This window comes from Lindgomyces ingoldianus, assembly GCF_010093535.1.
Source record: "Lindgomyces ingoldianus strain ATCC 200398 unplaced genomic scaffold BDR25scaffold_60, whole genome shotgun sequence".
Lineage (NCBI taxonomy): Eukaryota > Fungi > Ascomycota > Dothideomycetes > Pleosporales > Lindgomycetaceae > Lindgomyces > Lindgomyces ingoldianus.
Genome location: NW_022985221.1, coordinates 283,433 through 309,165, shown reverse-complemented (window position 1 = coordinate 309,165; position 25,733 = coordinate 283,433). Strand labels below are relative to the sequence as shown.

The 25,733-nt window shown below is 50.1% G+C and overlaps 14 protein-coding genes across 14 annotated transcripts; 6 read left to right on the top strand and 8 right to left on the bottom strand.

Annotated features, from left to right (window-relative positions):
• The first annotated feature begins 89 nt into the window (after positions 1-89).
• BDR25DRAFT_307837 (ankyrin) lies at positions 90-1,825 on the top strand. Its single transcript, XM_033690913.1, has one exon. The coding sequence runs from the start codon at positions 163-165 to the stop codon at positions 1,453-1,455; it is 1,293 nt and encodes a 430-aa protein (XP_033540247.1). The 5' UTR covers positions 90-162; the 3' UTR covers positions 1,456-1,825.
• A 501-nt stretch (positions 1,826-2,326) lies between these two features.
• BDR25DRAFT_298228 (P-loop containing nucleoside triphosphate hydrolase protein) lies at positions 2,327-4,974 on the bottom strand. Its single transcript, XM_033689056.1, has 3 exons — positions 4,787-4,974; positions 2,700-4,732; positions 2,327-2,649 (listed from the first exon to the last, which is right to left on the bottom strand). Exons 1-3 carry the CDS (start codon positions 4,920-4,922, stop codon positions 2,524-2,526), a joined length of 2,295 nt encoding a protein of 764 aa, XP_033540246.1. The 5' UTR covers positions 4,923-4,974; the 3' UTR covers positions 2,327-2,523.
• A 157-nt stretch (positions 4,975-5,131) lies between these two features.
• On the top strand, positions 5,132-7,974 carry BDR25DRAFT_337915 (protein arginine N-methyltransferase HSL7). The gene is made up of 4 exons (XM_033693237.1): positions 5,132-5,347; positions 5,398-5,995; positions 6,089-7,602; positions 7,659-7,974. Exons 1-4 carry the CDS (start codon positions 5,234-5,236, stop codon positions 7,833-7,835), a joined length of 2,403 nt encoding a protein of 800 aa, XP_033540245.1. The 5' UTR covers positions 5,132-5,233; the 3' UTR covers positions 7,836-7,974.
• Positions 7,975-8,235: 261 nt separating this feature from the next.
• On the top strand, positions 8,236-9,160 carry BDR25DRAFT_307834 (DUF423-domain-containing protein). The gene is made up of 2 exons (XM_033690912.1): positions 8,236-8,479; positions 8,649-9,160. The coding sequence occupies exons 1-2, from the start codon at positions 8,339-8,341 to the stop codon at positions 8,880-8,882; spliced, it is 375 nt and encodes a 124-aa protein (XP_033540244.1). The 5' UTR covers positions 8,236-8,338; the 3' UTR covers positions 8,883-9,160.
• Positions 9,161-9,207: 47 nt separating this feature from the next.
• On the bottom strand, positions 9,208-10,048 carry BDR25DRAFT_307833 (uncharacterized protein). The gene has a single exon (XM_033690911.1). The coding sequence runs from the start codon at positions 9,953-9,955 to the stop codon at positions 9,266-9,268; it is 690 nt and encodes a 229-aa protein (XP_033540243.1). The 5' UTR covers positions 9,956-10,048; the 3' UTR covers positions 9,208-9,265.
• A 694-nt stretch (positions 10,049-10,742) lies between these two features.
• Positions 10,743-11,458, bottom strand: BDR25DRAFT_298217 (POZ domain-containing protein). Its single transcript, XM_033689055.1, has 4 exons — positions 11,293-11,458; positions 11,168-11,216; positions 10,915-11,048; positions 10,743-10,851 (listed from the first exon to the last, which is right to left on the bottom strand). The coding sequence occupies exons 1-4, from the start codon at positions 11,411-11,413 to the stop codon at positions 10,847-10,849; spliced, it is 309 nt and encodes a 102-aa protein (XP_033540242.1). The 5' UTR covers positions 11,414-11,458; the 3' UTR covers positions 10,743-10,846.
• Positions 11,459-11,599: 141 nt separating this feature from the next.
• On the top strand, positions 11,600-12,856 carry BDR25DRAFT_337912 (NAD(P)-binding protein; the record flags this gene model as incomplete). Its single annotated transcript, XM_033693236.1, has 3 exons — positions 11,600-12,162; positions 12,328-12,515; positions 12,711-12,856. Exons 1-3 carry the CDS (start codon positions 11,750-11,752, stop codon positions 12,854-12,856), a joined length of 747 nt encoding a protein of 248 aa, XP_033540241.1. The 5' UTR covers positions 11,600-11,749.
• Positions 12,857-13,133: 277 nt separating this feature from the next.
• Positions 13,134-15,246, bottom strand: BDR25DRAFT_245785 (ubiquitin-activating enzyme E1 3; the record flags this gene model as incomplete). The annotated part of the gene is made up of 5 exons (XM_033685903.1): positions 13,134-13,873; positions 13,923-14,571; positions 14,630-14,866; positions 14,947-15,117; positions 15,178-15,246. The coding sequence occupies 5 exons, from the start codon at positions 15,244-15,246 to the stop codon at positions 13,134-13,136; spliced, it is 1,866 nt and encodes a 621-aa protein (XP_033540240.1).
• Positions 15,247-15,531: 285 nt separating this feature from the next.
• On the top strand, positions 15,532-16,994 carry BDR25DRAFT_307830 (uncharacterized protein). The gene is made up of 4 exons (XM_033690910.1): positions 15,532-16,235; positions 16,298-16,529; positions 16,604-16,726; positions 16,810-16,994. Exons 1-4 carry the CDS (start codon positions 15,666-15,668, stop codon positions 16,980-16,982), a joined length of 1,098 nt encoding a protein of 365 aa, XP_033540239.1. The 5' UTR covers positions 15,532-15,665; the 3' UTR covers positions 16,983-16,994.
• A 577-nt stretch (positions 16,995-17,571) lies between these two features.
• BDR25DRAFT_320077 (acyl-CoA N-acyltransferase) lies at positions 17,572-18,818 on the top strand (the record flags this gene model as incomplete). The annotated part of the gene is made up of 3 exons (XM_033691876.1): positions 17,572-17,851; positions 17,944-18,038; positions 18,081-18,818. The coding sequence occupies 3 exons, from the start codon at positions 17,572-17,574 to the stop codon at positions 18,816-18,818; spliced, it is 1,113 nt and encodes a 370-aa protein (XP_033540238.1).
• Positions 18,819-19,809: 991 nt separating this feature from the next.
• BDR25DRAFT_298205 (uncharacterized protein) lies at positions 19,810-20,834 on the bottom strand (the record flags this gene model as incomplete). The annotated part of the gene is made up of 2 exons (XM_033689054.1): positions 20,129-20,834; positions 19,810-19,854 (listed from the first exon to the last, which is right to left on the bottom strand). Exons 1-2 carry the CDS (start codon positions 20,774-20,776, stop codon positions 19,810-19,812), a joined length of 693 nt encoding a protein of 230 aa, XP_033540237.1. The 5' UTR covers positions 20,777-20,834.
• A 438-nt stretch (positions 20,835-21,272) lies between these two features.
• BDR25DRAFT_384698 (cytochrome P450) lies at positions 21,273-23,024 on the bottom strand (the record flags this gene model as incomplete). The annotated part of the gene is made up of 4 exons (XM_033697897.1): positions 22,911-23,024; positions 21,708-22,860; positions 21,359-21,655; positions 21,273-21,313 (listed from the first exon to the last, which is right to left on the bottom strand). The coding sequence occupies exons 1-4, from the start codon at positions 23,013-23,015 to the stop codon at positions 21,273-21,275; spliced, it is 1,596 nt and encodes a 531-aa protein (XP_033540236.1). The 5' UTR covers positions 23,016-23,024.
• A 392-nt stretch (positions 23,025-23,416) lies between these two features.
• Positions 23,417-24,251, bottom strand: BDR25DRAFT_307829 (uncharacterized protein). The gene has a single exon (XM_033690909.1). It carries the CDS (start codon positions 24,113-24,115, stop codon positions 23,477-23,479), a length of 639 nt encoding a protein of 212 aa, XP_033540235.1. The 5' UTR covers positions 24,116-24,251; the 3' UTR covers positions 23,417-23,476.
• Positions 24,252-24,383: 132 nt separating this feature from the next.
• Positions 24,384-25,410, bottom strand: BDR25DRAFT_298196 (3-oxoacyl-reductase). Its single transcript, XM_033689053.1, has 2 exons — positions 24,754-25,410; positions 24,384-24,698 (listed from the first exon to the last, which is right to left on the bottom strand). Exons 1-2 carry the CDS (start codon positions 25,317-25,319, stop codon positions 24,515-24,517), a joined length of 750 nt encoding a protein of 249 aa, XP_033540234.1. The 5' UTR covers positions 25,320-25,410; the 3' UTR covers positions 24,384-24,514.
• Positions 25,411-25,733: the final 323 nt, after the last annotated feature.

Sequence of the window (25,733 nt, the reverse complement as noted above, 5' to 3'; positions counted from 1 at the left end):
GCAGACATCTCTATCAGTGAAGAGGTAGTCAAAGCAGCTGCAGGAAATTGGAATGGCAAGGAAGTGATGGCACTTCTTCTCGACCGATACGGAGCAGACATCTCTATCACTGAAGAGATAGTCAAAGCAGCTGCAGCGAACAATCAGAATGGCAAGGAAGTGATGACGCTTCTTCTCGACCGATGCGGAGCAGACATCTCTATTACTGAAGATATAGTCGCTGTAATTGTAAGGAGATTTGACAAGGAAGTGATGACACTTCTTCTCGACCTACACGGGGCAGACATCTCTATCACTGAAGAGATAGTTAAAGCAGCTGCAGCGAACCATTGGAATGGCAAGGAAGTGATGACGCTTCTTTTTGAACGATGCGGAGCAGACATCTCTATCACTAGAAAGATGGTAGCTGAAATTGCACGGATTTGTGGCAAGGAAGCGATGACACTTCTTCTCGACCGGCGCGGAGCAGACATCCCTATCCCTGAAGAAGTAGTCAAAGCTGCAGCGAACAATCGGAATGGCAAGGAAGTGATGACACTTCTTCTCGACCGATGCGAAGCAGACGTCTCTATTACTGAAGAAGTAGTCAAAGCAGCCGCAGGAAATTGGAATGGCAAGGAAGTGATGTCACTTCTCCTCGACCGACGTGGAGCAGACATATCTATCACTGAAGAAGTAGTTAAAGCAGCCGCAAGAAACTGGAATGGCAAGGAAGTAATGACACTTCTTCTTGACCGATGCAGGGCAGACGTCTCTATTACTGATGAAGTAGTTAAAGCAGCTGCAGGAAATTGGAATGGCAAGGAAGTGATGACACTTCTTCTCGACCGATGCAGAGCAGACGTCTCTATTACTGAAGAGATAGCCAAAGCTGCTGCTGCGAACGAGGACGGTGGCAAAGTTCTTCAATATCTTCATGAAACTGTTGGCATCAAAGTCACGGATGGAGTAATCGAAGCAGCAGCGGCCAGTGGTCAAATGACAACCCTTAAACTCCTTGATAAGTGCGCTGGCATTGGCTGTGTAACAAAGGAAATGGTCGATATCGCACGACTCTATAATGCAGCTCGAACCGGGGATGCTAAGACTGTTTTCGAACTTATTGGATTAGGCATTCCTCCAGACAACAAGGACATTATGGGAAGAACTCCTCTGTGGTGCGCATCAGCCGGTGGGTATACAAACGTCATCCAGATCCTTCTGGGAACAGACACTGTCGATGTTAATGCGCAAAGTGTCTCTGGGTGCACTCCGCTCTTCTGGGCTGCCGCTAGTGGCTATTCCAAAGTGGTCCAGTTACTTCTGGATCATGGCGCTCGACAGGACTATACAGATAGGGATGGTATGTCGCCACTTACCATTGCTCAGTCTCGTAGTCAAACCGAAGTGGTGGAAATCCTTATCAAAGACAATGTACAGAAAGGTACTAAGGACTATTTCGGTACTGTCGACTAAGGGAAATAGCAGGAAGCCGAAGTACGCAAGCGAAAGGGCTAAAAGGCATGCGTGAGAGTGCACAGCAAGGAGCATTGAGACTCACTGGCTAGAATGGTCAGCCTGGCTCACTCATGGAAGCCCTAGACCTAGAGCAAAAGGCACTATATCGTCAATGGAAAAGTGTTTCTACAAAATCTCGTCTTGAAGTTCGAAAACAAATGGCGTCTTCTTTCTCATGGGAGAGATTTCACAGCTCGGCGTCGAATCTGTCTGGTTTCTTTGGTTAACCAGTTCACCAAAGTCTACGCATCTACAATTTTGAACTTCGATACTCCATACCAATTGGCAATCGCCCCTCTCATTCAGTTTTACCTAGTTAGAAACCAAGCAATTCCTAGCAGTACTCTTATACCCGTCGTATTTTAGTCTTAACTCTTAGTTTCAATTATTGCGGCTTCTTAACGTCGGTCTACAGCTTGGGTAGTGTCTGCCACAGTAGTAGCACCGCTTCGTAACGTGAAATCTGTTAGATATCAGATAGAGTGAGGCTCTATTTAGAGTGCTAATGGCTTTCGAATTGTACTTCTATAGGTTTGTATCTATGCCACACTGTTTTATAGCTCTAATATCTATGGAGATAACCCAGAGAGGTGTAAGAATCGTAAAAAGGTGTGTGAAAGTAGTAGGGACTATTCTAAAAGCTACTTGACACTAAACTCAGACTACTCAACTTGGACGCAGGCTGGCACTGCTACAGCTAAAGGTCAATCCCTCCTAGTTCAGGTCAATACAGCGGGTAATCTTGTGTGAGAACGGATAGGGATCAACTCTACCACTAAGGAACAATTCCTCTAAGTTTAAAAAAAGTAGAGCGTTATCTGTTTATTGAAATTGTAACATAGTTCTTCATTTTCGATTGCTTTGATCCGCTTACTCGAGACCATACCGACCGAGTCACAGAACTCATATTCCACTTCCTCCACTCCCGATACCTATCGAACAAGTCTATCAATGCCAATGGCCCAGATCCATAGATGCCGTCCCCGTATGACTCCAATGCACTGCCGTCAAATAATAAACCCGATATCAATACCTAGTAGCTGCCTTCTTGCCAGCCATATTCCGATTGATCTTATTCTGGCATCTCTGCAGGGCCGCCTTGACCTCGCCTTTCTTGAAGGTATCGAGATCGTAGTACATAGGGGCAATATCCTAACCTTCCGTTAGTATAAATTCAGGTTTCGTTGACAAGGTAAACTTACTAGAAGCCACTCTGGTTTCACAACCGTGACTGTGCGAATGAAATTCTTACTTGTAAGCACAAATTCATTATACACCACCCACTCTGCATCTACAGCGAGGACAGTACTGGGATGTAGGATAACAGTCTGGTCATCTTTGACTGTAACGTAGTTCTTCCCGCTGCCATCTTTCTTGGCAACCTGCATGAAGAATCCAGCTACGAGCGCCCGCTGGATGTTCTCGTAGTAGTTCTTGTCACCGTGCTTGGTCGAAACGAACTCGATCTCCCTCGCCTCCATGATACGCCTGAGCTGAAGCCGAACGTCATCGGCATGGGTAAGAGCGCGGTATGACAGGAAGTGGTCATGACACCATTGCTTTTGATCACCTGCGGGTTGGTTCTTGAAAGCATGGTAAACGTTCAACATCGTCAGATGATCGCCGTCGGGATGCGCAAATAGGTCCTTCATCTCGTTGGCTTGTTTACGTTTGTTGGTAGGGCTGACGAAGATCTGGGGGACGGAAAGGAGGGCCGTGAGCGAGAGAATCTCATTGGAACAGTAGAATTCCGGAGAGCTGATGAGCATCACCGCCAGCGCTGGATCCAGGGGAAATTCAGAAGCTAGCTGGCCCAGCTGGGTCAGTTCACCTTCGTCGTCGAGGCATGCTAGATAGTTGAGTTCCTCGAGCGCGCGCATCAATGTCTCAGGGGCTGGAGGATCCATCAAGTCAAAGTGAACGAGGTCGTCGATGCCCAGCTTCTTGAGCTCCAGGACCGTGTTCGCCAAATTCGACCGGAGAACCTCAGGGTATGTTTGAGCAATGAGCTGCGTCTTGAATGTCTCCTCCGTATACAAGCGGAAGCACTTTCCGGGTCGAGTACGACCGGCACGACCAGCACGTTGCTGTGCAGACGCTTTTGAGATTGGTGACACGAGAAGGGACTCGACTCGAATACGAGGGTTGTAGACCTTTTGCTTGCTGAAGCCCGGGTCCACCACATAAACGATACCATCAATAGTGAGTGATGTTTCGGCAATGTTGGTAGAGACGATGCACTTGCGTCCAGGCCGACCACCGGGCTTAGCTGCAGGAGGAGCTGGTTGGAATATCCGCTGCTGCTGCTGAGGAGGAAGGGTTCCGTAAAGCGGATATACCATGATTGGACCAGCGATGCCATCGCTTATTGCTTCTTCAGTCTCCATTCTGATCTTCCTGCAGGCATCCTCAATCTCCTCTTCGCCCGTAAGGAACAACAAGATGTCGCCCTCGGGTTCGCTGGTATGAATCTGCAAGACAGTTCGGATTGCGGCTTCAAGGTAGTCCCGCTCCGGTTCCGGCGTGTAGAAGATCTCGACAGGGTGGGTTCGTCCAGGCACGGCAAGAAGCGGTGCGTCGTGGAAGTACTTCTGAAACTTGGTCGCGTCTAACGTAGCGGACATAATGATCAATTTCAGATCTTTCCTCCTCAAAACAACCTCTTTCAAGAGACCCATCAAGATATCTGTAGCCAAGGTCCTCTCGTGGGCTTCGTCAAGTATGATAGTGCTATACCTCGTCAGGTTGTTGTCGTGCATAGCTTCGCGCAGCAACATCCCGTCCGTCATGTACTTCAGCATTGTCTTTGGGCCGGTCTTGTCCTCGAAGCGAATGCTATATCCGACCTCCTCGCCCAGTTGGACGTCCATCTCCTCGGCAACACGCTGGGCGACGGACATGGCGGCGACTCGGCGGGGCTGGGTACAGGCGACCAACTTCTTGTTGAGGTGGGGGAGGTCATCGTAGAGGACGAACTGGGGGATCTGCGTAGTTTTGCCAGAACCAGTCTCACCGACGAAGACCAAGATTTGCGACTCCTGGTAGAGCTTCAAGAACTCGTCTCTCTGCGCATGTACGGGCAGGTCTCGTCGCTTGTGAAGGATGCTCATGTACTTTCCCGTCAACGTCCTGCCGGTGAAGGGATTGATAGGGCCATCCTCAGCAGCGCGGGCGGCCTTTGCGGTTGTCGCATGGCGCTGGAAGGAGTAGAGGCGGTGGGCCTGGCTCTCGGGGGCTTTTATAGCTAAGGTTAGAGTATGCAATTGCTTGGGGAGGGGAAAACGCGTACTGTGTGGGTCGTCGGCCCAATGCGCCAGGTAGGGGTTGTTTGCAGGGTCGGTCTTCGAGTAGCCGTTCTGCTCCACCTTTACTCGCTTAACGCGGGAGATATCTTCCTCGAAGTCTGCTTGTCGTTCCACCGTCATGGCTCGACCTCGTGCAGTAAGCGGAAACGGAAGTTTGTATTTTGGTGTCAGAGAGTTAGCTCAAGGCGGCGGGGGCTGGAGACTGACAAAAGTTGGAGGTTGGCCCGTGCAGCGGGGATACTGTTTTGCCGCTCCGAGGCTTGGCAATCTTGTCACACCGGGGGAGGGGGACAACAATTTCCCCTCCCCACACCCCCCCCAAGTAACAATGTAGACTTCACTCTCCTTCACTAGACACCAAGTGTCTCTCCACCCCTCCTTTTGCTCAGGTTTCAGGGCTGCCACACCTTGCCCGGCCTAGTCCTCCTGCTATGGACTCTCCCGACAGCATGGGCGACATGCTCGTCTTCTATGTGGGTCAGCACGAGTCCAACCGCCCCCTGCCCGTGTCCGACCAGCTTGTCCGCCATGCCCAAGACTGCGGTGTAAGGCTCTCTTACTCTGCTTGTACAGTATATGTATTGATATACTCTAGTATGACATGCTCACTACCCCCATCACAACCCCGCACTTTCATGCTCGAGTCCTCACTCTCTTGACCTCGTATAATCAAGCTATTGCGGAGTCCTCTCTCCCTGCTTCCACTCAACCACTGCCTCTTGTGCCGGCTCTTGACCACCTCGACACCCCCCTCGCTCCCAGCGATACCATCTCGCAGTTTATCGCATTTACCAGCCCTTGGATAGACTTAGCTTCCCCAGATCCTTTAATTGCTTACTTATCGCGCCAGGTGTTCAACCTGGAAATTGCATATGCTGCCTTCTGTGGAGTCGTTACTGTCGTTGTCCAGGGCCCTAGGCTGTCTCACAGCCACAATGGCTTGTCACAATTTGCTCGCGCAATCAGAGAGGCCCTTCAAGTCGGAGGATACATCCAGCTCCACGTGCTTCTGCCCATGGATGGTTCACATCAGATTGACGACGATGAAGACATGGGTAATTTAGCTCGCTTTGCGCGGCCTGAGTTTGTTAAGCAATCTGCATCTCCCGCACAATCCCTCGATCCTTTCAGCGGATGGACTGCCTGGAATGCCATTCGTTCTATTTGTAGATATCACTCGAGGCTCTCTTTGGGTAAGTTTACTTTCTATCGGTCAGCCTGGAATTCTTAAACAATCTGGCACCCTGCTTCTGGCTGCTGCGTTACGGCGTCTGACTGTCCTTTAGCTCTTGATCTTCCGCGACGGCTCCCATCACTAGCCCTCCAGTCTCGATGGTATTCTGAGCCCTTACGTCTCCTCAATATACCAGCCTCATCATTCCTTGTTAACGCTCGCGGCTCGTATGTCTTGTCAAAACCACATCAGCTCTTTATCTTCCGCTGCATGCGCTTGCGCAGTGCTCCATGGCTCCTTCTTTCTGATATTGGACCGATCCCTGGCGTCAATAATCCCGACATGATCATGGATTACCCTGGACCCCTTTCTCCAGCTCTCGCTGCTGATGCTTCATCTCCTCGATCATCAATGTCTTCCTCTCCAACCCCTGCCGAGGCCGCGCAGATGCCAAAGCACGCCGGGAAGAAGAACCGGAATGATCCTACTCCTCACCTCAGCTACATCAGGTATTTGCAACGCAATCAGCCCGTTAGGAGTATGATTGAGAGGTTTGGCGGTGGGTTCCAGGATTACCTGCAGAGTCCGTTACAGCCTTTGACAGACAATCTGGAATCGATAACTTATGAGGTCTTTGAAAAGGATCCCATCAAGTACGAATGGTATGAACGCGCCACTGAACATGCGCTACGGGACTGGGTGAGCGAGGGAAAATCAACAAGTTCAGAAAACGGCTCCGTGGTCATCGCTGTAGTAGGGGCAGGTCGTGGTCCGTTAGTGACACGAGCACTTAAAGCTAGCGAAGTATCCGGTGTACCCGTCCAAGTCTTTGCCATCGAAAAGAATCCGAATGCTTATGTCCTCCTGCAACGGCACAATATCGAGACTTGGGGTGGTCGCGTCACAATCGTGAAGACCGATATGCGAGCTTGGAAAGGTCCATCGTTACCGGATGGTACCTTTGGCAAGGTGGATATTCTAGTGAGTGAGCTGCTAGGTAGCTTTGCTGATAATGAACTCTCGCCCGAGTGTCTGGATGGCGTCCAGCACGTCCTCAATGCAGACCATGGGATCTCGATTCCAGCGAGCTACACCGCTCACCTCACGCCTATTTCTTCTCCTAGACTCTATGCAGACTTGCTTTCACGGAGCAACATGGCCGATTCTAATGCTTTTGACATTCCTTGGGTAGTCATGTTTCAGCAGATAGACTATCTGTCCACTCTACCACCTTCACCTGATGCATCACATGCAGCCAACGGAACAAAGGTGAACCAGCTGAAGGTCGATATGCCTCTCGTTCCCAATGTTCAAACAGCGTGGGAGTTCTCGCATCCGTTACCACCCACCATTCTTGCGCAGTCGTCGCTGCGTCGAGGGGGTTCGGCAGTTGGTGGAGGTGGAGGTTTCACGGGCGGGGACGGTGCGAACGAGCACAATGTCCGATTCAGCAAAACGACGTTCCCAATTCAGGAACAAGGTGTTTGCCACGGTTTGGGAGGCTATTTTGAGACGGTACTATACAGTGGGTCGGAAGGGAAAGTCGAGTTGAGTACGAATCCTGTCACAATGGAAGAGAAGAGCAAGGATATGATATCTTGGTTTCCCATTCTCTTTCCTCTTAAAGTGAGTCTGCATTCCCCCCCAATCAAAATAAAGTCTCATCTAACCGACTCGAACAGGCGCCATTACATGTCCCCGCAAACTCGGAGCTTGAAGTCAGCATGTGGAGGCAAACCGACGACCGGAAGGTGTGGTATGAGTGGTTAATCGAAAGCTTCATTACGATCAATGACAGAAGGGTGAGACTGGGGATTTCAGATCTGCATTCTAGCAGGAGTAATGGGTGTTTGATGTAGACCTGATCTAGGATTTCGGACTTACATTTAGAGTGAGGGAGGAGTCTGGGTGTGTGACGGATCCATTTGCGAGGGGCTAAGTTTACTCTGCTGTCAGTAGCTGGTTGACTGAGATACCTTGGTACTTTTTTATGTGTTTAAAAAGATAAAATTTAGAGGTGGCTGAGAATGATGGTGCTTGGCTGTGGAAACGGCTCGATTCAATGAACCCCCTGAACCGCTATTGAAATTGAGAGGAGGGTAAAGGATTTGACTTCTCGCGCCCAGGATTAGGCTCTATCGTATTGAAGCGAAGTGTATCAACAATATCTAGGCTTTTCTGCCCCTCTTTACTCCCTTCGCCTGCTAACGGTCAGCCTCATCGGACTCGCGCCTTCTCACCTCCGAGCTCCGCAGTGCCCCCCATCTATATTTCCTTCAACAACATAAACACCAGCACCACTATCCAGGCACGCATCGACCAATCCCTCATCCCAAATCAATCGCATTTTACTCTACCCACAATGCCACCTCCCTTCTGGACAATCGGGTGTCTGTACGGCGCTTCGTCCGTCATGCTTGGTGCGTTTGGCGCTCATGGGCTCAAGAAACGTATCGCAGACCCTGCGAGATTGGCGAATTGGTCAACGGCGGCGCATTATCAGGTTTGTTTCCACAATCTATCCTTGAATCCCTCAATCCCATCCTACGCACGATCTTCACGCTCCCATTCCTACGGCAAAACCAACTGTACACCTCCAATTGAAGCCGTCTAAAACCCTCCCCTCCCCCGGCTCGAGCTACCTACACCTGCTGACCCCCAATTCCCCACAGCTAATCCACTCCCTCGCCCTAACTCTGACCTCGGTAGCGGCGCCACACAATACGATCGCCGCGAGTCTTTTCACGGCAGGAATGACGATGTTCAGCGGGAGTATTTATTTGCTGGTGCTGGATCCGCAGAGATTTAAGGCTCTAGGCCCTGTGACGCCGTTAGGTGGACTGTGTTTGATTGGGGGGTGGGTTGCGCTTGCGGTAACGAAGAAGCCGGTTTGGCCAAGGCGGTGAGCGGAAGACGGAGGAGCTTGGGGGAAGGGGTGTAAGATATTGGTTGCCATGAACAAACTGTGGAACTATGGATTTGCCCTGGAATACAAAGGGGCAAGTGGATGGGGTCCCAATCAGGGGCTAACAGGCATGAGTCTGGATCTCCACTCTTGTTTTCCTAGCAGTTAACGTCCCGCTGCGGCGAACTAAGCACGCATCTACAGACTTCACATGTCGAGCAATGTTTGCAGACAGCCCAAGAAGCCAACTTGTCTTCAAAGTGCTCATTCAACTTCCAGGGCCAATTGAACAGATATCAAACTTTTACGGTCTATAGGACATGACAATGGTCTAGGCAAATCCGCCGCTTCCTCCATACACCTTCCCAAACTCTCCACCCCTCCCTAATTCATCCACGTCTTCAGGATCTCCTCAGGCACATCCCTAACCAACACATGCAAATGTTCCAAACTCCGCACACTCTGCAAATTGGTCGTATTTTTAAACCACTGCACTTTCTCCCCCTCCTTCTCCTCCCCGGCTGGAACCCTAAACCTCGCCCTCACAAAATCATCCACCTGCTTCCTGCCCTCGATCGTCAACGCACCCTCCCCGTCTACCGAAAGCGGCTGCTTGAGCCACACCACAATATGCGAAATGCCAGGCGTGACCGCATAGCTCCAGTCATTTTTCAATATTCTAAAATCCGCTTCGTCTGCGAACGGCACCTCGTTCTTCAACTCAAACCGCAGCGGTCCGGTCGCTGACAACGGTGTCCAGAATAGCCGTTGTTGGAGGAGATACTGGGTTGCGCTTCCATATTCGGCTTTGACGTGCGCCGTCCATGCGAGATAGGCTTTCAGGAATGAGGGCCAGCGCTTGAGTTCGTCGAGTTGGTTTGTGGAGATAAGGGAGTGGAGATCCGACCAGGTGTGTGCCGTGAATTGGGAGTCCGTGAGGGAGAGCTGTTGCCAGTCGATGGCGGTGAGTTGGAAGGGGGGGTTGTCGCGGGGGAAGGGGAGGGCGGTGGGGTCCGGGTTGTGGCGCCAGGTTGACTGAAAGGTTGATGGGTGGGAGTTGGAGTCTATTGTCATTTTGTCTGTGGCTGTGGGACAGATGTGGAGGGTGAGGTTTAGGAGGTTTTGGAGGGTTGAAGGGAGGGACGTGTGGAGATGAGGTTGGAGTTGGAGTTGAAGAGGTGGTGGAGCAAGACTCATGTAGGTGGGTTTCAGAGGGACTATTTATTGGGCCTCACAATGGAAAATATGTCAGCTAGCTAGATGCGGTCCGCCCCTTCATATTCCTCGTCCCCTGAGCTTGCGGCTGCAATGCATGGCTAGTGCCAGGTGGCTTAAATGCCGTCAATCGTCGAATTCATTTATGCGTAATTTACGGCGGGGTGTCCGTTCTAACGGCAAATGTACAATCAACCCGTAGAATGACCTATCAGCGGTCCTTTCGGACGTTCTAAAGCCTAGTAAATGTGATTGCATAGGCGAAAGCGCAAGGCTTTTTCTTCCTTGAATGTATTGTAGGATGCTTTCTGTGCTGCAATAAGGTGGGGCTTATCGATACTGAGGCCGGATGCGTTGCCGGATGTAGTAACCCACGATTTCTTGCCTAGCAGGTATTCTTACCGTAGCTTGGCTTAGGGCAATAATAGGTATCAATGGCAGTAAGTTCTGGGCCAGATGCTCGGAGGGAGAGTATTAGGAATGTTGCGAAAATGCATCAAGACAATATCAACTTGTAACCGCTAGTTGAATGTTTCATACTTGGTCGGATCCTTCCGTAAGTCTTGATAGAGCACATTTAGCTGTCTAAATCATAAACGGTAAGGGGTTGGCTTTATATGCGCCTTTTGCCATACCTGTTTGGCCCCGGCTAAGCAATCTAAGCAGCGGCAATCAGTTCCTTTAGTCGCAGAATGATCGCCACTTCCCAGTATAAGTTTTATATCTAATCCTCAGACTTGTACTACATCCTCATACTACCCAAAAAGTCAGCTCTCTCCTTCTCTCCTCTCCTCTACTATCCTCCATATCCCACTTACTATCCAAATAATCCGCGGCGATAAGCAATTCCAAGCACAACTCTGGAGGTATCTCCATGTCAGGCACGTCTTTAGCCTCCGCATGTTTCTGGTGATAATACAAGTACTCGCAGACTTTCTCAAGGGTTACGCCACTGGAGATCCACATTAGCCTGCTGGTCACTGTCCCAATACCTACACCGTATCATCTTGCCCTCGTAGCTCGAAATTTACGACGAGAGGTTACTAGGTGTAAGGCGAGGAGCGGTCGTACTTGATTGTTGCAAGTTTAATGCGGCCTTCAGACTCTTCTCGGAAGCCATCTAGATAGATAGCCAAACAATCAGCGGCTGCCATGTGCTAAATGTAAAAGGAGATGTACAGGGACCTGGAGCATACACGAAGGATCAAGCGCTTTCTTTATCGTGCCAGCGAGACAAGCAGCGGAACGCAGGACTTTGAATTCAAAGCCGTCGCTTGATTCGAGGGTTACGAATTCGGTGAGATTTATCGTCGCCATGGCAAGATACGCTAGGTTTAGGCTTGAGGTGGTAGGAAATCCGGGTGAAGAGTGAGTGAGGAAGCGGAGGGGAACGCGCGATCACGTTTCCTCGCGCGGGGTATTTGGGGTGACTAAGCACCTGGGCATGGTTTCTCTCCCTCAACCTTTCATCTTCACCTTTCAATTCACTTGCGCAATTGGTAGGTAATTCACCGAGCACTTTTTGCGCGCAGAAGTTGCCAACCCACCCCCAACCACCCAAACCGCTCCTCCTCACTCTAATCCATCCATGCTATCTTTCCCCACATACTCACTGTCGCTCCTCACCTCTCACCTGGGCACCGCTCACCCCCCATGCCACCCCAGCCCCCCCATATCCTCATAACAGGTGGTTCCCGCGGCATCGGCCTCTCCATCGCCCAACTTTTCGCCCTTCACCGATACACCTGCACGCTGATCAGCCGCAACCCTTCAACCCTCTCAGCCTCCATCGCTTCCCTCCCCCACTACTACGACCATCTCAACCACACATCCATCAGTGGTGACGTATCCTCGCCCCAATTCTGGACGTCCTCGAACCATAATCTCGCTTCGAAACTCGGCACGCGCCGCGTGCACGTGCTTGTGAATTGTGCCGGGTTATCGCAATCCAGTGTTCTAGTGCGGACATCGGAGGATGAGGTGCAAAGGATCATGGATACGAATCTCACGAGTATAATATTGGGGATACGATATTTGCTCAGGAATAGGAATATTCGGCGCGAGGGGTCTACTAATGTCAACGCCAATGACGACGCCGCCGCTGCTCAGGCAAGCGCGAATACGAATCCCAGCGAAGAACCTGGGGCGGGAGCGGGAGCGGGAGCGGGAGAAAGCACGGGTACAACTCGGGACGAGGACACGGGGAACGATAGTGACACTATATCCCCTAGCCCGAGTCCCTGCATCATCAACATCGCCAGCGTACTCGGTATCAAGGGGGGTCGGGGAGCCGTAGCTTATAGCGCAAGTAAAGCCGGCGTGTTAGGTCTCACCCGCAGTCTCGCGGCAGAGGTGGGGCCATTGGGAATCAGAGTGAATGCCATAGTACCCGGATACATAGACACCGACATGACAGCTGGTAAGCTCGCCCGTCCCGCCGCTATTTTCCTCCTCCCCTGTCTACTCCCAAATCCGTGACAAATACCTCCCTCCAGCCCGGGTAGAGAACCGGGTACTCAGCAAGCAAGGGAGAGCAGGAAGACCAATACGACCAGATAGGGAGATAGGGCATGATATGCGACTTTTCTCTGATTCCGCTAAAATACGCACACAGACCTCCCACGCCAGCTCCTCAAAACTATCCCCCTGGGAAGATTTGGACACGCGTCCGAAATCGCCGACGCTGCGCTCTTCCTAGCAAGAAACCAATACGCAAATAACTGCGTTATCAATCTTGACGGTGGGCTCAGCGCGACGTAAAGCATCCTTCTTTTCCAAAGCACGCGCACGCAGCTACCTGCCAAAATCCCAAGACCAAATACCAGGTATATTCCGAGAAGGCCCAAAAACGCCGCGCCTGTTCAGAGGGATAAATAGGGCTGAGGGAGATCTATTGTTTGTGTGAATGTCTGTTGAATGCCAAATGCCATGCCAAAAGTACAAATCCCAGGAGATTGCAAGAGATGCAAGTCCAGATAAGGATCCAAGATGGTTATTTATCGAAGGGGAATTGAAGATGGATGATTGGGTTCAGCATTCAGTCATCGTCGATGACGATAGCGCCGTCGTTGCTATCCTCCACAATGATGATGTCATCCTCGGCGGCAACTGCGATGACTTTCCCACGCTTTTTAACGAGGTCGATCTCGAGCTCGGCTTCGTCTGCGTCACGCTTACGTTTGCCGACGACGCCGTTGGCGCTGTTTCCATTGACGATTGGGTGGGTGTGACCGTTGACAGTGACTGGAGGGGCAACTTTCGGCTTACTTGCAATCCTGAGTTCTCCAGCTAGACGAAGAGGTTTCGCATTCTTTTCTAGTGGCTGCTCGGAGATGGATAAGACGACATTGACCTTGGGATTCTCATCCTCCTCATCAATGATAGTGATGAAGCTGTCTGATTTCAAGCCAAGCTCGCTGAACGTTTTTGGGAGATTCTGGTCTTCTTCTGGGTCGTACAGGATCCCTGCTTCGCTGTTGATACTGAATTCCCCACCGTAGCCCAGCTGCAGTTTAAGGAGATGCTCAACCAGGTCGTTCAGAGTGGCTCTTGAAGTGTCGACTTCGAGTGTAGATTGAGCGACGCTGCAGACCGGACAGGTGGGATTGGGTGGCCGCAGGGGTTCGCTGGAAATCACGCGCTCTGTAGACCGGGTGAGGAAAACCATCTTCGCTTTGTCGAGCTCGTTGCGCATGACTTTGAAGGCTTGGAGCACACAAAGACCGGCTGTCATGGCGTTTGTGGTGGCGATTGCGGGGATGATGTTTCCGGCCATTTCTGCAGTTATTAGTAGGATACCCAATATAGCTGGGAGTAAGAGACATACGTTTGATGTCAAATTTCGACCTCATCTCGATTCCGAAAACATGAGATCGCAAGTTTGCGCTCGCTGCAACGAAATCGAGGGTGTCAACGTCGTCCTTATCGAAACTGAGAATTGCTGCCGAACTGCGGGTATTCGCGTTCACCCGCGATTCCTCAAGACGGTTGCTGAGCCGTCGCAGACTGTCCACGAAGACAGTGAAGTTCTCCGCAGCCGTCCAGACAGCCTGATCTTTGTGTGCAATCCCCGACCCGACGCCCAGCGCTTCCTGTGCTATCTTATCATAGTCTAAAGGCTCCGGCGGTCTCCGACTCTTCCACATATCTTCCATACTCCGTAATCGGTCGATATCCTCCTTGAAGACCTTGCTAAAGACCAGGCGCGGGAAGTCCTCAGATCCCATAGATTCGCGGATGCGCTTCAGAGCTTGCGACTCGCGCCGCAGATTCTCGATCTCCCTCGCGTTTTCCGAGTCAGTGCTGTGGTCAAGTTCTGGGGCGTCGTCTTCGCTTGTGCCGAAGATTTCAGTGAAGAGGTAGCTCTTAGCCCAGACAATGCAGTGGATGGGCTGGCTGGGTGTGCTGCGGATGGTGCAGACGGGGAAGCTTTTCGGCGGATCTTTGGTGACGCAGTCGTAGCATTCGGTTTTCCCCTAAACAATCAATCTCCGTTAGCGTGTATTCCATAGTATTTTGGCGTTTCGCGCATACCTTCCGTATAACCTGAACCTGTCCATTGAACCCTGTGGTACCGCTCTCGACTAAAGGCACATCGGCTGCCAAACACATCCTATTCACATGTCTCCGCGCATCTAAATTATCCAGCGCATTAAAGACAATACTGAAGCCTTTAAACCATGCGACATTGAACTTCGGATCCTTGATGTTGTCGTGGTGCGCTTCGATCTTGACATTAGGGTTGAATCTACCGGCCGACTCCTTCGCAACCTACCCCCAGCAAAAATGTCAGTCACACCTCGCGCGCATGCCATCTAGCCCCAAAAAACTCAGGAGAAGTGCAAACGTACTAATGCCTTCGATTTCTTAATATGCTCGTTGCGGAACAGGAATTGGCGATTGAGGTTGCTCAAATCAATGGTATCGAGGTCGACGATGTGGATCTCGCCGAAGCCAGTGAGGACGAGATTCTTGAGCAGCTCGCAGCCGATGCCACCAGCGCCAACCATCAACACACGTGACTGCAGTCAAGTCAGTACCAAACTTCAGCGCAAGGCTGACTGAGGCGATGGGAGCTCTACCTGCTTGACGTGCGCCTGGAGGGAAGCCCCCAGGCTCTGTCGACTGTGCTTATCACGTCCTGCCGCCATTGGAATATCGATGTTTGGGGCGCGTTAAGACATGCAACGGGGGTGGGGAGGTGGGAGAGGAGTGGGAGAGGAGTGAGAGAGGCTGTTCAGTGACAAGGTTATGAGACGGACGTCAGTGATTCCTCGCAAGAGCGAGCACGGACGGTGAAGGGGCGTTGCCGTTGCCGCCCGGAGCATATGCAGGTGAGGTCAGCCTCATTGCTCGGCTTGCCAAGACGCTAGGCCGAGGCCGCTTGAAGGTGAATGTTCCAGCTGCTTGCTCTGACCGTAACTCCTCGTCATCATCGCTGGTTTCTGGATTCATGGTGACGCTAAAATAGACCTGATGAGAGAGTGCAGGAGCTCCATCCTTCTCTCCCAAAGTCCTCCTCTCTTTTTAATCAACCCCACCTTTGCCTTGGCTCCCCACCCCACTGAACATGTCTGATGACGACGTCGACCATGAGCTCCTAGATCTCCTGCGAAAGTCTCTGGGTATCGGCCCTGCAGATTCCTCTGCTCCCCCAGAAACAAAAGTCCTTCAAAATGCCGAGTTTATATACGACAACAGCATCGATGTTGCTCTCGACATGCGTCACACAAAGCTAGCGGCAATCGAAATCCTCAAGCAAATGCAAGAGCGCGGATACAGCACCAAAACATGGTCAGAACATCCCTTACATCCCAAGGCCAAAGACGAAAACACCGTCAATTTTATCTTCACTATGGACCTTTTAAACTTTAGCTTCTGGAGTGAGAAGAGCGAAGATGAGAGATTCACCGTCAGTTATCAGGACAAGAGGTGGACAGGGTACTGGAGTTTAGTAGCGGCGCTGCAACGAGGGTTAGATGAGGAGATTTCGATTACATCGCCTTCGTTCTGGATTAACGAGGAGGAGTGCACCGAGGAGGTTCTACGCAAAGTTTTCCGGTCAGAAACGGATGAAGAGATTCCCATGTTTCAGGAGCGGATACGGTGTCTCCGAGAAGCAGGGCAGATTCTAGAAGAAGTGGGTGGGCCCGTCATCTATTAACACTATTTCTTGGGTTGATCGATAACCCAACACTCCAGGAATTCGACAGCAGTATTATCACGCTCATTGAAGACGCAAAGCACTCAGCGGCTGGCTTAGTAAATCTTTTAGCTGAGCGATTTCCCTGCTTCAGGGATGAGGGGAAATTTGAGGGCAAGAAAGTCCGATTTCTGAAACGTGCTCAGATTTTCGTGGCAGATGTATGGGCTGCATTTGAGGGGGAGGGATATGGGGAGTTTAACGACATCGATAAAATCACAATGTTTGCAGGTATGCGCAGTAGCGTTACTGTTGGGGAATCTCCGAAACTCGAGGTATCCAGAAACTGACTGCCACGACGCCAGATTACCGCGTCCCACAAATGCTCTATTCCTTGGGCTGCATATCGTTCTGTCCACCGCTCGACAGTCGCATCCGACGTCACGATCCAATTGAATCCGGGCACTCGTGGGAATTGCAGATCCGGGGTAAGTCTACCAAACCCCCCCTCCGACAGTAACTCATTTGCCACCTATCTCTCAATTCTATCTAACACAGCACCTGCAACTAGGCTGCAGTATCTGGGCCATCGAGCTTCTTCGTCGTGAAATTGTCAAATTGCAACCAGATGCAAAAATTAACGCAATCTTGATCGATTTTTTCTTGTACGATCTAGCGAAGGAGAGAGAGCAGGCTGAGGAAGAGGCGATTCCACATCATCGCACGAGGAGTATTTGGTATTGAGGTTGAGAGGGGAAAGAACCATAGACTGAGATACCCAACAACATTCTCAACACCTACGCTGACGTCCACGTCTTGGTATTGTTGTGTTATCACAGTGTCATGTTATTCGGTGCACAATTGTTGAAATACATCCTGGGGACTAGCTGCTGAAAGCTAGCACAGGTCCTAGGAAGCTCCCTATGCTAATGAAGTAACTCAACTCCACCATTTCTCTGCAAACTCTGCAGCAGCTGCATCCATGGTTTGCCCCAATGCAACATGTGTAACTCACTGCAGCTAGCTTTGGAACTTGGGACCGTACAAAGAGAGCTTTTGATCTCCACCCCATCTGTAAGTCGTCAGTCTGTCAAACGTCGATCTATTAATATCCCTAGCAGCTTCACTGTGTCTCCTCTATTCCTTTGTAACTCCTCTTCAGTAGCTTCTAGATTCTTGTCGACAATAAATCAGGGTTGAGGACAGGGTAATTTGACACGGCAGTGACCACTAGACGACTCCCATATTCCTCCCCATATGCCACACTGAACACCACGACCCCTTCTCTCCATACTGTTTCCAGTTTTAATTACACGCGTACAGTTCATAGAGAATGATAAGGCATCTGCTGAAGTTGACGTGGGGTTATAGGAGGGCGCAGGAGTGTTGGGAAACTTGCTGGCTTCTGTCGACGAGGATATTGGGTAGTTGTCAGCGAAGAAAAGTGAACTTCGGGGGAGGCAGTCTTGCTATCTTCTGGATCCGCTCGTCAGCTCTCCTTGGTAGTGAGTGTGGTCTTGGTGTCTGCTCAACTCGCTTGTGGGATCTCCTTGGTAGCGAAGGGAATATTGAGATCTTGACCCAGTATCACGGCAGCAATCCTCATCAACAAGGTATGTATCAGTTATCTGCTCGGCTCGTTCGCCAGTCCTCCCCGGGAGCTCTATTCAACATTCTAGTCTCGAAGACTGCGAACTTGACACAGATCAGCGCAGTGATCCCTGTTGGGCCAGCCTAGGAACAAAAAGGAGAACATTTCCCCCTTCCTTATTCGTAGCCCCATCACTCTTCACAGCCTTAGTATTGCATCTCTACCGCCGCTGCCACTACTACTACTATTAGCTCTGCTTGTTTCTGCCAACTATAGCTACTGTCTCTTCTTCCCACTCAAAAAAGCAACCCTTCACAATCCGTCTAGCCATACCAGCGGATATAAGTCACCTCGCCGCTATAGAAGACAGGTATACTACGAAGTTTCGCTCCGAAGCAAACGTCGAAGCTTACGGGCCATGCGAGGCGACGCTGCATGGCTTCCGAGCCATGGATTGTCTCTGGGTCGCTGTTCCATCCAGTCCCTCTGCCCTTGCCCCGTCCGAAGCTTCACCCATAGGCTACATAGCCATCGACAGCTTCTACAATGACCTGGACAATGAGAACGCCGCAAGCGTATACATCAACCAAGTCTCTGTCGACCCGGGCTTCGGAGGGCAGGGTGTCGGACGACAACTCGTCTCACATGTCGAGGGATGGATGACCGGTATGGGGTATTATTGGCTTGACTTGACAACTTTCCGTGATGTGCCCTGGAACTGTGCCTGGTACGAAAGGTTAGGATTCCAAGTGTTAAGCGATGTCGAGCTGGAGGATAGCAGCTATTCGGACCTGAGGGACGAGTTACACAAGAACAACGCTCGCTTGCGGGCAGATGACCGCGTTGATGGATACGCGCTCGTAGCCATGCGTAAGATGGTCGGGGCTCCTCCTCCTCGTGAGGCGTCGAGATACCGGGATGAATCTGATCCGCTTTATTACTTGGACTATCCAGACTCGCTCCCCTTGTGGGATGATGAGACACCGTGACTTCGGTGAGCCGGAAGGCAACGGTCGTTATTATCTTTTTTTTGATTTTGGCATTTGATATGCGCTGTTTGGGCCTTTAAAGTCGGACTCTACAGCCAGTGCAGGGAGAGGACTACGAGCCTGCTCAATTTTGCATGAGCACAGCCAATGCAGAGACACAGTACTGGAAATCGCAGCACTTACTGTATGCTACCTACCCAATTTGAACACATTATCTGCTTCCGCAGACGTCATTTCTCGTGAACTTCTTACTATGCATGCACTGTGATGCTGTCCACCCACCACCAGCTTCCCAACATACCCTTTCAACCATTACACTAACCCTAAAAACGCTGATCGAGCCTACTTACTCGCGTTTATGAATGGTCCGGAAGCCGAAGGAGCATCACTGGCTAGGGAAGCCAAGAAATCGGATCTCTTGTGCTGTCTAGAAACAAGTTACTAAATGTGCACTCCGTCTTTCGTTATGTTTTGTTTTGTTTGTGCAGAGCCCCATACCGATCCTGAAAACACCATGGGAACCTATTTGTTCTTGTGTCCGAACAGAATTCCCGCTGAAGGGAGTTTGTCGGGCTGAGAAGCAGCAGCCGGATAGTAGTTTTTGTCGAGAAACAGAGCCTTTATGTTAGGTGGTAGGAAATGCTTAGCAAGAAGGATTTGGCAAAGAGTAATGCAGTTGATGTACAACAAGAATTGGAGGAAAAGCAAAATGAGCGAGAAAGCAGGGGAGAGATGATTCACAACATATTAACACTAAATTTGGACTTCTGGAAGGGTTTTATTTGTAAAGTCTGTTACTAGAGTAATTAAAGAAATGTGATATTAACTTCTGCCTAGTTTCGCAGTCTGAGTAGCATGCGCCCTCATATATGGCCAACATAGAAGACGGAAACACGACCTCAGAGAGTGAGAGGATCGTTGACCCAGAGATCGATGGAATGATATGTATGTAACTAGATACTCAGCGCTCGGACAATAAGAGCTGGCATTGTTATGTGGTCGACTTTTTGGATGGGCTTGGTTTCCGTACCATGCACTGTAATACTCGTTAGTTATGTATTCTAACCATTACGTAGGGTCCATAGCGTTAAGACTCCGTGATATGCTAACGTTAGCAGGCTGTTAATGTTAGAGTGTTATCTACTACAAATTAGGAGTTAGCAAATGCCCCTTCATGACTCACCAACCAGGCCTCAAGATACCTCGGGAAGAATGGACAGATGAGAACGCATCTGCATTCCCCACGACCTGTAAGCATTCTCGGATCCCATGACATTAAGCCTTTCAAGCAATTTGACAAAGGGACTTACACCATGCCAATCCACGCCATCTCCACCCCAAGGCTTCCTATCAAACTCAATCCCCTTTACCAACTCAAACCCCCACTTCTCATACAAAGGCCTCGCCAATACCGTCGTATCTAAATACGTCTCTAGACTCATCTCATCCGCTTTCTTGAGTCCCCATTGAAGTAGCATGGTACCTGCCCCTTTGCGATGATGGTCTGGATGCGTAGCCAGCGAGTGCAACATGAGATAAGTAGAATTACCCATGATTTCGAGCTGGGCAGCACGAATGGGCGTGAATAACGCGTTCAAGACATCGAGTCGCAGCTCCGGAGGTAGAAAAGGCGGAGATTCCTCTGCTAGCTTCGCTGCATCAATCGCTAGAGACCTGGAGGGATTTTGGAGACTCCAGACTGCGATTGCGATTGTTCTTCCACTGTTGTCTTCAGGGTCGTCTGGTGAGGGTGAAAGATCTGTGTCTACGATTTTCCAGTGCCAGGTATTTGGTTTGTTGATTTCTTTCTTTCGGTCTTCTGCAACGCTTAGAACTGAGGATTCGGAGATGGGTCCTAAGTGCACGAGTTCGTGAGTGGGGCCGAGGTAGGCAAGGGCGCGAATGCGTGTCCAGGATAGAGTGTCTTTTTCGGTTATGGGGGATAGGGTGAGAGGCATACTGGAATGTTGGAGAATGAGAGATTCGAAAGGGGAAGGACTGGTGGAGTGGGGAAAGTGGAGGGCAGGGAGACTTTGACAATATGTCTGATGAGCACCAAATATTTTCAAATAAACACGAGGATGCCAGCCTAGAGGCGAAAATTTGAAGTGTGGGTCAAGATCAATCAATTCTGAGCGAAGGATTTAGGCTGCTGGTGTGCAATAAAATAGTAGGAAAGGACCTGCCTTTTGTAGCCATTCACTGGTACAGATAGAAGCAGATTGCCTTTAATACACTAACCAATTATTCAATTCGAAAAGCTCTGCGCTAAAGTTGAGGTTAGGGTTGGAGGATGAAGTGGGATGAACCCCGCAATGACGCTGCATATCGGAGATAAGTGGTGCGTCCGATGGCTGAAAAATAAGTACCTAGGCAATTGCACTGGATACCTGCAGGTCCTCTCGATATCGACCGAATGCGGAACCAGCGGATGCCGTGGGGCGGATATCGCATCTACTCCTTATAGAAGTCCCTCGTCCTCTCCTCTCCTCCCCCTAATACTTTACTCGTAAGCCCCTTATCTCTTGGAACTAACTTACTATTGAAGTCCCTCGGAATGGCTACTAGTGCCGATTTAATCGCATTATACTCGACATAATCCGTATTCGGTGGATTGCTCTCGGAAGCTTCGATCTTATACAGCGAGAGCAATCGGAAGAGGGCTGAATATATAAGCTTGCTCGCAATGATTGCGCCAGGACACGATCGTGATCCTGCACCGAAAGAAAGATGGTCGAGTCCAGGAGACGCCTTTTCTTCAAAGGCCTTCTCAGAAATCTCGTCCAACCATCGTTCAGGATTGAAGGTTCCAGCATCGGGGCCAAAGTATTCGACATCTGCTTCTTGTTAATACTTCCGAAAGCGGGCTGTGCGAAGAGCTCATCCTACCGTGATTCCCCGCCTGCGCATTTATCAAAACCATCGTCTTCGCGGGAATGACCGCTCCATTCCAATGCACGTCTGAAACTGTTTTCCTGGGCAAGCTCATACTACTAACCGTGTAATACCTTCCAGCTTCTTTGACAATAGCATTCAAATACGGGACCTTCTCTTTCTCGAACTCAGTCGCCCATGCTTCTTTCAGGTCCGGATAATGCTTCCTGATATCCTCGTATGCACGCTCCTGGAATGCTTGGCCGGCGGGTGTAGAGAGGGATCCGATGCAGGAAACCAGCGTGCCTGGAATAGTCTCAAAGCCTCCAGACACCAGCGAGAGACAAATTGATCCAACTTCTACTCCTGTCAAACGGGTTTCTTGGTCTTTCAGAATTGCCGCGGATATGCATGGCTTGTCCGTTCCAGTCTTGATCATTTCACGGACCTTATTAAGAAGAAGGTCAAGATATATGTCACGCCGCCCTCTTAGTTCTTTCGAACGTGCCGTCTTCTCGTTATTCGGGATATACCGCAAGATGGGAATGTAGTCTTGATAATTCTCAGACGCGGACCGAAGTAGCGAGATTGCGGAGCCAACATTCAGGATCTCTCGAAGAAGCGTGTCATAGACCTCGTCCATTCGTATCCCATAGCATAGAGTCAATGTTGTATTCAACGCGTAGCGCTGAATGTATGGCCGGATACTGACCTCTACGGATCCAGTTTTGCTGTCCCGATGAAGGTCTCGGAGAATGCAGTACGATTCCAGGTCAAACATGGGATAGTAATTCTTCATCATCGCCTTGCTCAGCGTTGTTGAGGCTGCCTTGCGCTTATTGCGGCAACTATCATCCCAGGGCGAGGAGCCGATCGTGAAACCCTTGGTACTCGATATGACGCCGTGGAATGTGTACAGCGTTGGCCGGTCAATAAGTGCTTGTGAGTTGCTAACTAGCATTTTCTTACAGTCGGCAAAGGAGTTGACCACGACCGCTCGAGTGTTTCCAAGGCGGATTTGGAAGACAGAGTGGCCGTATTGTCGCCACCATTTTTCGCACACTGTGGCATGGTCATCGCCGAGTTGGAGTAGATGACCGAAGATAGGGAGAGCTCCAGGGATCTCGGGCAGGTTGCAGATGTATGGTATATCGGTGTGGGATGTGAGCTGAAGTACGTGAGTTGAGCAGCTCCAGGAATGCTCTGGGAATTCTACACCTTAAATAAAATTATAAGTGTTGCTAGAAGTCCCGTAAGTATCGATACATAGCCTAATGGTGCGTCCCAAATGCGATCCATCCATGATTCTAGAAGCGTATACATAATGTCGACGAACTAAATTGATTCGAAGAGGTGAAAGACATCTTCAAAGCAGATAAATATATCTTCAAAATATATTACGTAGGCTTCAATCTTCAGATGATCAATTGGCTGCGATCGGAGAAAGTCGCGTCGGCTCTTAGAGGGAGCTGCCGGATAGCGCTTCCTAATCGGATATCACCCATACCCGTAAGTGGTGCTTATCGCATTGCACGCCCAGTCTCTGATAGTCAGAATTTGTAAGGTCAATGCATATTTGGCAGTTTCGAGGTAGTTTTCTTCAGAAGTCTCCTAGCTTTGGAGATTAAATAGTCTGTTAAATAGACTGCATTGGGTGAAGGACAGAGATGATCAAGATAACGCAGCTCCGAACGTGTGTCCAGTTCGAAAGTTACAAATCATATTGGTCTCAATACGCGACGCATTCCCACGTGCCAAACCTTCAGTAGAAGAGTTTAGAGTAGCTACAAATCCAAGAGTTTTGCATGCTTGATCTCTGTGCCATCGACATACTCTTTGATCTTGGAATACTTTTGGAATCCTTCCGTCGTCGCAAATTCATAGTGCTGTTCGACCTCCTTCCAAGGGCACCAAAGAACGAACTCATCTTTTCCCTCCTCAGGGTCCACACGCCATCCGCTTCCGATTGTTCCTTCCGTGACGTAATCCTGCAGGAAGTGTTTGTGGCTCTCGAATGTCTCCTTGAACTTGCCCTTCTCTACCGTCTTGATGAAGTGCCGGCCAATACTCCAAAGCTGTGGTCCACCCCCTGTCGTGCCACTGGTCCCTTTTGGCAGAGGTAGTGCCGAGTGAGGTGCGTCGATGTGGAGCAGCCAATCCACTGTCAATTCGTTTTTTAAACTTTCCAGCACAGCCTGATTATCCCCTGAAGGGATAAAGTTGTTCATGTGCTGGTCGAGAGAATCCCACTCTCCAATGATGTAGAGTAACGAGGGGTCCTCGACTTGCTGGAGGTAGTAGAACCGACGGCCTGTATACTTCTCCATCACGTCTTTTGCATGAGAAAGCTTTGTGCACAGGGAGGCATCGTTGGCATTCGTGGGGGGAAGGAGTCGTAGGAGGGCGATCTCGGTAATGGCCATCGAGCGCTGATGCGTGCAGGGCCAAGGCTGTGAAGATTATGACGGGGGGAGGAGTGCTGAGAGCTATAAGCCAATTGATCGTTAGCAAGAATCATTGTCCTTTGAATATCGTAGTTATAGTCACAGCTTGTTGCTGTTGTTTCCCAGGCAGAAACGGCTTGCGTGGAAGAAGTGCTGGACAATAAATGCCAAGTCCATGCGTTAGTCAGCGCTTGGCATCACGTGAGATAGTTCCACCTTTAACGTGGTTTTCCGTCTCGAGTTGACGATGCTTCTTCCGCTACCACTACTTACAGCGAACAGCTCCGAGAAAAGCGATTAAAAAGGATTATGACACTAACCAAAGTTTTACTCTACAGGCCGAATGTATTACTTGAACCCAACCACGCCTAGCTCCCTTCAGCATGCATAGCCCGCCCCATCCACAGGAATACACGCCCCTGACGTATACTTGCTCTCCGACCCCAGCAGATATCCAACTAGGGATGCAATCTCCTCGGGGTTTCCGTCCCGTGCAATGGGTGGCTTTGGTAAAGCTGTACCCGCGTAGACTTCGTCTAGCATTGGTGTCTCGATGGGACCGCTAACCATGCGTCAGTACAATTGCCCCAATAGTTTTTAGTTATTCGGGGACTTACGGGCAGATGGCATTTACTCTGATGTTCCTTGGGCCAGCTTCTTTCGCCGCACATCTCGTCAACCCGATCACTGCGTGCTTGGAAACGACATAAGGCGACAATCCAGGGAAGCCAGTTAGACCAGCAACACTGGAGAGATTGACGATGCTTCCACCTTCCTCAATTATCTTCAGTTCTGCTCTCAAGCATCTCATAGTCCCTCCGACATTAACCTGTTGAACTCTCTGCCAGTCTTCGTCCTTAAGATCGGTGATTTTTGCCCATTTCCCGAGGATACCGGCATTGTTGACGGCTCCGTCAAGCTTGCCAAAAGTCTGTTTGGTTTCTGCGATCCATTCGTTCACGGAGTGGGTATTTGATACGTCAACCACTGTCGTGGTAGTTTCGACATTGGGGAAATCCTTGGACATTTGCTCATGTGCGGTTTCCAGCTCCTTTCTTTTGACGTCGGCAAGTGCCAGATTGGCACCTCGAGCTGCAAGGTAACGTGCAACTGCGAGGCCGATGCCTTGGGCGGCTCCTGTCACGGCAATGACTCTGTTGGCAAATATTTGTGGTGTAGCCATTGTTAAGTGTATTAAGCAGGTAAGGAATTTATCTTAATTGTTCATGTCTCTTCCGACGCTTTGTAAATACTCCAAATTTCGTTTGTCTTCCGATCACGTTGAGCACTAAGGTGGGTTCCTCGGTGAGGAGACCTCATTCGAGGAGGCAGTTGAAGGCAGATTCAGCACAAAGAGAATCACGATCATTGCGACAATGGAATGATTACGAAAACAACAGCGCCAAACAGAAACTCTGGGGATCTGGGGGACAATCCTCGCGAAATCCCGAATACGGGGTAACGCGATCGGAAAATTATTCATTCGCTAAACACAGTATCTCATCACACATCATTCGCTAACCTTATATCACGTTACACGAGACTTTGTCCCACTCCGAAGCTAGACTCTTGTCTTCCAAGCTTGTGTTATCGAAAG

Coding starts and splice junctions, on each gene's coding strand:
- BDR25DRAFT_307837 (XM_033690913.1), top strand. CDS start 163: ATGACGCTTCTTCTCGACCGATGCGGAGCAGACATCTCTATTACTGAA.
- BDR25DRAFT_298228 (XM_033689056.1), bottom strand. CDS start 4,922: ATGACGGTGGAACGACAAGCAGACTTCGAGGAAGATATCTCCCGCGTT. Junction 4,733..4,786: donor TTGGGCCGACGACCCACACA/GTACGCGTTTTC, acceptor TAGCTATAAAAG/CCCCCGAGAGCCAGGCCCAC. Junction 2,650..2,699: donor TGAAACCAGAGTGGCTTCTA/GTAAGTTTACCT, acceptor ACGGAAGGTTAG/GATATTGCCCCTATGTACTA.
- BDR25DRAFT_337915 (XM_033693237.1), top strand. CDS start 5,234: ATGGACTCTCCCGACAGCATGGGCGACATGCTCGTCTTCTATGTGGGT. Junction 5,348..5,397: donor GCCATGCCCAAGACTGCGGT/GTAAGGCTCTCT, acceptor GATATACTCTAG/TATGACATGCTCACTACCCC. Junction 5,996..6,088: donor TCACTCGAGGCTCTCTTTGG/GTAAGTTTACTT, acceptor ACTGTCCTTTAG/CTCTTGATCTTCCGCGACGG.
- BDR25DRAFT_307834 (XM_033690912.1), top strand. CDS start 8,339: ATGCCACCTCCCTTCTGGACAATCGGGTGTCTGTACGGCGCTTCGTCC. Junction 8,480..8,648: donor CAACGGCGGCGCATTATCAG/GTTTGTTTCCAC, acceptor AATTCCCCACAG/CTAATCCACTCCCTCGCCCT.
- BDR25DRAFT_307833 (XM_033690911.1), bottom strand. CDS start 9,955: ATGACAATAGACTCCAACTCCCACCCATCAACCTTTCAGTCAACCTGG.
- BDR25DRAFT_298217 (XM_033689055.1), bottom strand. CDS start 11,413: ATGGCGACGATAAATCTCACCGAATTCGTAACCCTCGAATCAAGCGAC. Junction 11,217..11,292: donor GAAAGCGCTTGATCCTTCGT/GTATGCTCCAGG, acceptor CTATCTATCTAG/ATGGCTTCCGAGAAGAGTCT. Junction 11,049..11,167: donor ATTAAACTTGCAACAATCAA/GTACGACCGCTC, acceptor GTGGATCTCCAG/TGGCGTAACCCTTGAGAAAG.
- BDR25DRAFT_307830 (XM_033690910.1), top strand. CDS start 15,666: ATGTCTGATGACGACGTCGACCATGAGCTCCTAGATCTCCTGCGAAAG. Junction 16,236..16,297: donor CAGGGCAGATTCTAGAAGAA/GTGGGTGGGCCC, acceptor CCAACACTCCAG/GAATTCGACAGCAGTATTAT. Junction 16,530..16,603: donor TAAAATCACAATGTTTGCAG/GTATGCGCAGTA, acceptor CCACGACGCCAG/ATTACCGCGTCCCACAAATG.
- BDR25DRAFT_307829 (XM_033690909.1), bottom strand. CDS start 24,115: ATGGCCATTACCGAGATCGCCCTCCTACGACTCCTTCCCCCCACGAAT.
- BDR25DRAFT_298196 (XM_033689053.1), bottom strand. CDS start 25,319: ATGGCTACACCACAAATATTTGCCAACAGAGTCATTGCCGTGACAGGA. Junction 24,699..24,753: donor AGAGTAAATGCCATCTGCCC/GTAAGTCCCCGA, acceptor ACGCATGGTTAG/CGGTCCCATCGAGACACCAA.